The 8,308-nt window shown below is 39.8% G+C and overlaps 1 protein-coding gene across 1 annotated transcript in view; it reads left to right on the top strand.

Moving 5' to 3' along the window:
- Positions 1 to 8,308, top strand: part of LOC104126119 (ubiquitin-conjugating enzyme E2 E1) — a 46,948-nt gene that overhangs the window by 30,629 nt on the left and 8,011 nt on the right. The window contains exon 4 of the mRNA XM_009638630.2: positions 7,223 to 7,355. Coding sequence (XP_009636925.2) covers positions 7,223 to 7,355 — 133 coding nt within the window. The remainder of the gene's footprint in view (positions 1 to 7,222; positions 7,356 to 8,308) is intronic.

The following is an 8,308-nucleotide window of genomic DNA, read 5'->3' as shown; positions in this document are numbered from 1 at the left end:
TCTTTCCCAATTTGTTTTATTGTTTCTTGTGCAGGGTATTATTTAATGGGAGATGCAAGGTCAAATATAAGCCAGTACATTTTAATTTATTTAATATTTTGTCACGGTGTCAAGCTATAACTATGAGGAGAAAAGGAAAATGGATTTGCATACAGTGAAAATAATTTCATTGACTACTTAGTCTGACATTTTCTGTGTTTGCCTACTCTACGTACTAAAGCCACAGACCTGCAGAAACAGTCGGCCTCTCTGTAGTCATGTTGGACACTGAAAATGTTCCTACATGTAGTGGGACAAACTTCCAGTGCTTTGAGGTGGAGAAGGCTAAGAAGAAGCCACTGCAAAGAAAAACAGAAGCCTTTGAGAGCTGAGCAGGCTGGATTTATTTTCAATTTTGGAACCAATGCTAAATAGATTAATTTCTCTTGAACCTTTTTATGAGGACTTGCTCCTAAATTGAAGTGATTATTGTTAAACTAAATAGAGCTGCAGCACCCCCCTGAGAATATTGTAAGTCTCCTCCTGACCTCCCCGTTAACTGAGGTTTTATTTTAAATCTTTGAAGCCTGGTTTAAAAATCAAACTCTGCAGCGGAAATATTCAAGAGGGTTGGCCTTTTCACCAAGTAGTTTGGTCGTAACTTCACAGTAATAATTTGCAAGGACTGAAATATTTCAGGTGAAGGTCCTAAATTTGCGAGTACTCCTGGGCATTTCTCTTCCTGATGTAATTGAAAAGAGTGAGATCTTGGCAACGATAAGGCTCTTGGTTGTTGTGTGATCTTGTTGCCAAGTATTTTTTATATAAACTGGAAAACCTGGTCTTTTTTTTTTCTTCCCACAAAGAAATCCCCCTGAAAGGGTTTTCCTTGAAGTCTCATAAATCCCTGCATAACACCTTATCGGCTTCATTATCAGAGCTATTTAGTTATTTAGTTCCTTTTTTAACCTCGTAAGAATGTAATTCGCTGCACCTTTTATCCTCCAGTTTAAGCTTTGTGCAATTTATGTGCAATTTTTCAAACCTCCCCTTCCCAATTTTACATTAGTCTGATACTTAGGGGAAAAGCTTTCCCAGATGCTAAAACAGAAATTTTTTGCATGCTCTTCTCTGTTAGAAATGTGGTGGGATTTGTAAGGTACTTACCCTTGTGCAATAATATTGTGACTGCCATTTTAAATTTAAGACAGAAAATACAATACCTTCAATGAGTTACAAGAAAAATAATAATATTTACTGCTTTGTACTTGAAAACCATGCCCCTGAACATGCATTAGAGGGAAAATTAGGTTCTGTTTTCACAATTTTATAGTTTGGATTGCTGTGGCAGTATAATGTTCCATCCTTGCTCACTTACCTCTTCTTTCCCTCCTTTGCTCCCTTCTTATGTTTTAATTAAAGCCAGCTGCAACTTTTTCTCTTGCTGTCTTTCCCTGTGTGTCTTATTGAGCTCGTAGGTATTTTGCCTATGGTCAATCCATCATTTTTAGCTAACGTTAACACAGAGGAGCAGCTTGGCTGTGTATAAAGAGAGTGGGCAAAAAATACCACTCTGATTCACGTAGTCAAGTGGTAATTCAGTATGTTACCTTTAACTTTCCATGGTTGCCCAGGAGAGGTTTGGTGGTGGTGTGATTTTTTTTTTTTTTTCTTTCATTTCCATTCTTTGATTAAAAATGGGAGGCAAAAAAATTATATCCCACTTTTAAATTACTTGACTGAAAAATGATAATTTAATGGATGGCCCAGGGTATCCCTTTAACTACCTCTTTCTTGTCTGGTTGAATTTCTTTCTAATAACTGTGTAATGTTTTAATGCTTATTTTGTAATTGAAAAACCTGTGTAAGTTGTGTACATGAGCCTTTGGATTGCATTGTAGCATGTTTAGCATAGTGGGGTCCTGTCTGTGAATGGAGTGTCTCGGCACTCCATCCAGTAATAAAAATAATAATAATGGATTTTGGTAGCTAAAACGTGCAGAGGGTGTCAATTTATTTCTGAAGTTAGAGCTATGCATTAATATGGATTTTTTGAAGTGGCATTGTGGCCAAAAGATCAGCTGCTTTTTTGTTTCGTTGGTTTTAGCTCTGTTCTTTGACATTTCCATTTTTAACACAGCTTGCTTAAAGATCTGTAGAGCAAAATTTCTTTGAATGAGGGATTTTGCAAGTGTGTGGTTTTTTTCAGTGGCTGAGCTGGATGAGCTGTCCTGCTTCTTTGTAGACCCTGCTGCCTCCTCCAGTGATCTAGGACTTGTGGGATACTTTTGCAATCTATGCACCAGATTCAGCCTAACCATGTAGGTGAGCGAGCTCAGTGTGGACCCACTCGGTGGACTACCAGAAAAAAAAGAGTATTTACCCTGAGGTCAGGAACAGGGTGGATTAGGAGGGAAAATCAAGGTGCACCAGAACTTCATGTGAGAATGATATGTTGCCTCCCTGCCTGTCAAAATTTGTAATGCATTTTGGGCTTGCATCTTTAAAAACAAAGAAAAAAGGGAAGAAAAAAAGAAAGTGGACTGTTAGAAGGTCTTTTTTTTCTAAGTACTTCCAAAAGCTGCCTAGTAAGGTGATGTGTACATGACCAAGATGCAATTCCATGTTCAGTCATTCACTGTTTCTTACTACAAAATAAAACAACAAAAAATTGATGTTACTATCAGTTTGTAATGGTGCAGCTTTATGCTGGAGATCATTACGTTTTCTGCCACCTTGGAATTCCCATGTGCTGTTAGTATGTTGTTTGCTTTCTGATTTGAGCTATGCCCCTTGGAAAAGGTCATGTCTGCAGTGTTTTTGGAAATTATATTTATTTTCCACAAGTGTGCAACTTCAGAACAGCTTAGCTACTTGCATCAGACTCTTCCTGTTCAGGGCAAAATAGCCTCAAAAATAGCATCTAGGGATATGAAATAGTTGGAGTATGAGTTCGTGGTTTTGTTACTTGTGGTTTTAACTGAAGCACATTGTAGTTTTTCATTAGCTGTTATTTATTTCGGCATACCATGAAATTGCCCTTCTCATCACCCTGACGGATAGCCATCTCGCGTTTTTAAACTACTCTGCTAAATTAGTTAGCTTTTAAAAGGAATATGTGCTGCTTTGGTATATCAGGGTATTAAGCCAGTGTCTGTAGCATCAACTCATTTTGGCTGATTTATCACTACAGTGATCTGCATGTTTTCTAGACCTCAAAGAAGAGGAACTAAAGTATTCAGCAGGCTGTATTTTCACTAGAGGAAAAGTTTATGTTACCATTTGGTCAACTCCTAGAAAGGACCAGGTAGTTTCCAAATGTACTAGCAAGTTGACGTAGATAGTGGGCTCTTTCTGAGTCGTTCTCCTGGAAAGTACCAGCAGTGTGTTCCCAGGGATTTTTGTACATGAGCTGTATGTGGTGAACACCAAAAAATCCTGCCTTCCCACCATGGCATAGGCATACTTTGAATGATTTGCCCAGGTATGCTTGGACAGAGGAGGGAGCTGAGTTTGTGTGTGCAAAATAGCAGGGTGGTATCACGTAATGCAGGCCTGTGGTAGAGGTGGTATCTGGCTGGCTTAATATGTAAAAGCCACAGGCTGGCTGTTCTTGCAGACTACGCGAAAAAGTGTGTGTGTGTGTCTTCTCCATGAACACTTAATCTCGGAGGCAGAGTCCTAGGTTTACAGTTGCTCAGTACTGCAAGGCATCCGAGCATGCAGCCAGTTTACCTAGGCATCATTCTGCTCCCCAGCCTCTGCTGCCGGTGTTCCTAATCTACCTGTTTGGTTTTTAAGTTGAGAAAGACCGTGGCACCTGCCAGCAAAGGGAGGCAGAGCAAGATGAGGTTTTTCCAAAGCGACACAAGGCCGGTTGGGACTGGCCCAGGCAGAACTTTGAGCTTGGCCTTGCCTCTGCTGAGACTTTCTCTCTGCCTTGCCTTTACCAGCAGCATTCAGACTGCTGCTTCTAGACTTGGAAAAGTAGAGAGTCCTTGAACAAACACTACCTTGGCACCGAGCGTTATTGTCATAACATCTGCCCAGAGACATGGCAATGATCAGAAACAGTTGTTGCAGTGGATGCAGCGCATCTTCACTATCACTGTTTTTCCAGGGAAAAGAGATCTCAGTTGCACCGCTCTGTAGCACATGCTGCCTGATGTAATGACAGGTTGGGATTTTTCTCAGTTTTCTTTCAGATGTTATCTTTTGCTCTGCGTTACCAGTCTTTTGTCTCATTTCTTTCTTTGGAAGTGAAGAGGTTGTGGGCTATTGAGTTCAATACAGAAAGTTGTTAATCTCACACTCTTTGTCTCGCAGTGGAAACAATTTCTATTTAATTGGTTAAAATTGTCTTCCCAGTGGTCATATGTTGGACAGCTTCAAAATGTTGCCTTAGTAGATCTAGACACTTAATTTGAGCAGTGGTGACACACATCAGGCAAGGTGGCAGCTGTGCCTGTGAGCCCTGTATCTATGCATCAGTGAATTTCTTTTTGAAGCAGATAATTGCAAGGATTTTAAACAAAGAATGTAATCTTTAACCTTTGACAGTCTTTATATCTCCACCAAAAGTTAATGCTGCTGCGCTTATGCTGTGGTCCAGTATTGTCACTTTTCTATTAAGCACTAGGTCTTCTTGAGCTGCTTGATATTACCTAATCCTAATTTAAATCCGAGCAATATTGCACTCTGAAGCTGACTTGCATCTTCCTCTTCCAGTCTTTCCTTTATAAGAAATCAATGTTAATATGTAAAAATTGGACATCTACAGCTATTTAACTCCGTTAATTGAATTCTGAAAAGCTTAAAAGGTAAGCTTAGTACATCACTGTTAAAGCCTACTGATGTCTTACAAAGATGTTGCACTCTTTTACTACGGAGATCTGGCAGTATGTTACTTGCATGCAGTGATAGCTCTAATTGGAAACCTAATAGGATACAAGAGATTTCTAAGACTATTAAAAATAATAATATATTATTTTTTAAGTCTGTGGGATTTTTTTATTGACGGTCCTTTGGGTTGAAGCTGGAAATGAAATACAAAATGCTGAAATATTTCTCGTTGGTTCAGAGGGCCATATTCAGTGCTAATCACGCATCATGTTTCTTGAGCGCTGAAGTGCTCCCCGTGGGCCGGTCTCGTGATATAAATTCCAACAGTAAATCGGCGCTAACAAAGCTCAAGTGCCTGTTCCGTTCAGTAGCTCCATCTTTAGGGGAGAGAGGGGAGGATGATCGCCGGTGCAACTCGCAGTAATGACAGCATGTCAGTAGGTTGCTAATACGTACGTGAAGAGGTGATTCCTTGGAGTGGTGGCTGAGGGTGCCCCAGAGAGCCCTTTTCAGTAAGTTTGTGCAGTTAAGCTGGTGTCTTTGGAGAGGTAGAGCTTCCTGTCGACATACAAGGCTCTTCCAGTCTAGTGCACAAGTGGTAGCTGGAGAATACTGACTGCCCAAATATATAGACCTGCACAGGACAGGGACAAGTCATTGAGGTGGAGCGGGATGCCGGGAGTGCTCGGGATGGAATGGCTTTTACTTTAATTTAGTACCGATCTTGAGCTGCGCAGGGTTTTGTGTTCTGAGGAGAGAAATCTTTCCCCAGTGGCTGGTGCCTCGCCTTGCAGAGAACCTGTCTCCCTTTACTGCTTTCTTACATGCTTTCCTTCCCCTGGAAGCACACTTTTAGTCATAGCTTCGCTGTTGTTGAACTATTTAGCACCAATATATTGTGAACTTTTATTTTTAGTTTAATCTGAAAATAAAATTCTAGGTTTGATAACAGAATTAACTGGCTTTCTCTCCCCTGATTCCCCTGCTGTCAAGAACATGTTCACCAGTACTGCAAAGAACGGGGGAAAAAAGCATGTCTCTGATCACTGTTGTTACGTTGAGAATTTATGTTTTCGTAGTTGTATTTCTATTTGTAACACTGTTACTAACACCTAGCAATTACTCTGGTTCCCTTCACATTAATCAAATGCATATTGTCATGTATGTATTGAATTTATTGGATTGCCTTCCTTCTCAAGTAATACTGCTCCATGATTGTTATAATATGAAAAGAGCCTTTTTTTATCCTTCTGTCTTATATTAGCCTTGTTAAAAGAATGGGGAAAGAAGAGCAAGGCTGGTTTTCATTGTATTAGGGCTGTAAAAATCCAGCCCCTTGCAGAACAAGGGGAGAAGAGATTTCTGAAGTCATAGCACATCCATGATGGAAAAAGCTGTGTCAGCACCTCCCTTTATGCAAAGGGAGTTTTCAGCTCTGACATCTTGCAGAAAAAATACCATAGCAGCACAGAAAGAAAGAGGTAGCAATGGAGTCCTAAACCATTAATGCCTTTATAGGTTGAGCTGTACTTAGAAATACTCAGTGACATATGGCACGCTACAGAATACAAGCGTGTGAGCATCTCAGTAAAACTGATTTTCAACAAGCAAACATTTGTGTTCGGCAACACCTTTAGCTGTACTGCTCTTGGTGAGCTGCTGGCAGGTTAGGGAAAATCTAGAATTAGACAAAGCCGATCTGAGAAAACGCTGTTTTAATTTGACACAGTGATTTTAATACCCCTTACAAAAACAGTTCCACAGTACAAACAGTATCAATGGGATGAGTTCATGTGGCCTCGTTTTAGAAGCCAGTGTAGCAAAATGATAAAAGTGTAGAAAATTTTGACATTTAAGAGTATCATCATGTATTTGGCCTCCTTCAATTATACCATGAGCCTTGGTTTAGCAATAGTACAGGAATATATTTTAATTTTGAAGAACGCACAAGATTAGCAAAATCAACATAAGTCCTTAATTTATTTAGTATGGTCTTTGATGCGCTACAGTTTTATTAAGACTGAGCTGGAAGAGCCATTTCTGAAATACACTAGGAAATCATTCTTTGAAACTTAACTCTGTTGTGTTGAGATAGTGTAGCACATTTAGGAGTAGTTCTGGGCAATGCTGCTCTTATAAATGTCAGGAGAGAGAAGCTGAAAACCATACCCCACCTCTAGTTTCTCAGCTTTGCTAAGCAGTCTGGAACACTCATTAGTCAAGGTAAGATCTCTGAGATCTTGGAAGCATTCAATCTACTTTTTATCCCTGCCTTTATTTCAGGTGGTGTATGAAGTGTAACACTGAAAACTTTCTTCCGTATCATACCTGAAGAATGTAAGAAGTCATATTTATTTGAACTGTGGTAATAGTCCTAAACCATTTGTGTTTTTTATCTCAGTGCTGGCCCCAAAGGTGATAACATCTACGAATGGAGATCAACCATTCTAGGACCTCCAGGTTCAGTCTATGAGGGAGGTGTTTTCTTCCTTGACATCACATTTACACCAGAATATCCTTTCAAGCCTCCAAAGGTAAGAGACCTGTAGCTGACATCTTAAGTCATGAATGCTCAACAGACCATAGAGTAGCAAGCAGTGTTAATGAAATGCAGCCCATTTGAAAGCCACGAACAAGCTTAAGCTCATTTCAGATGTTACATTGGTTTCTGTTAGCTAATGTTAACAGCTTTTCCAATCCTCTTGAACACTATTTTAGAGGTTGTTTTCTTTTTCCTTGCTTCTGTTCATAAGAAGTCCTAGGCAATTAGCACAAGCATCAGGACAGGACTGAGAAACTGAAGAGTAAATAAACTTGGGGAGAGGAGAAAAGATGCAAATACTTGTTTCTCAAACCACTCAGTTACCGTAAGCATAACAGTTATGTGTGTTTTGGCCACTAAAGTAGTATTTAATTTTTCAGTTTTGTCAGGTACTTGTATTGTTCACCTAGTTGTACAGTAACAAACTTTTTCTGTAGGTGTGTTATATTCATGAAGCTTGTAGATTCCAGTGTTGTGTTGCAATGCTACAAGGCAAATACCAGTGCATTTGAATGTTATCTTGCAGTTCGCATGCTTTGCCAGAGGAAGAGTGTTGGGTTACAAGAAGAGGTGGTTGTCTATACACTTCATGTTTGCCTTGTATCTGAAAGCATTTACGTGCATGTTTAACTTTCTACTTAAGTTGTTGCATTGATGAGATAAATGCCAGTGACTGCCCCATCTTCAGACTTCAGTCTAGTCTGCCACAGAAAGGACTTGCCATAGTTCAGGCCATAAGCTCATCTCAGCAGAGGCAATGCTAATTGGTCATAACAGACAAATTAATACAAGCTTTCCAAATTAAAGGGAACTGTTTCACTGTTCTTGCTAGCACAACGTCAGGGTTTCTGGTAGTATCAACAGGACCGTAAATTCTACCCCTAAGCTAGGGCTCCAATTCACAAGCTGCATGGTCTGCCTTGGGACATTTCTAGTGATTTCCTG

This window comes from Egretta garzetta, unplaced genomic scaffold (genome assembly GCF_000687185.1).
Source record: "Egretta garzetta isolate BGI_Z169 unplaced genomic scaffold, ASM68718v1 scaffold94, whole genome shotgun sequence".
NCBI classification, from domain to species: Eukaryota; Metazoa; Chordata; class Aves; order Pelecaniformes; family Ardeidae; genus Egretta; species Egretta garzetta.
Note: the sequence above shows the minus strand (reverse complement) of the source record. Positions and strands in the feature narration are given on the sequence as shown.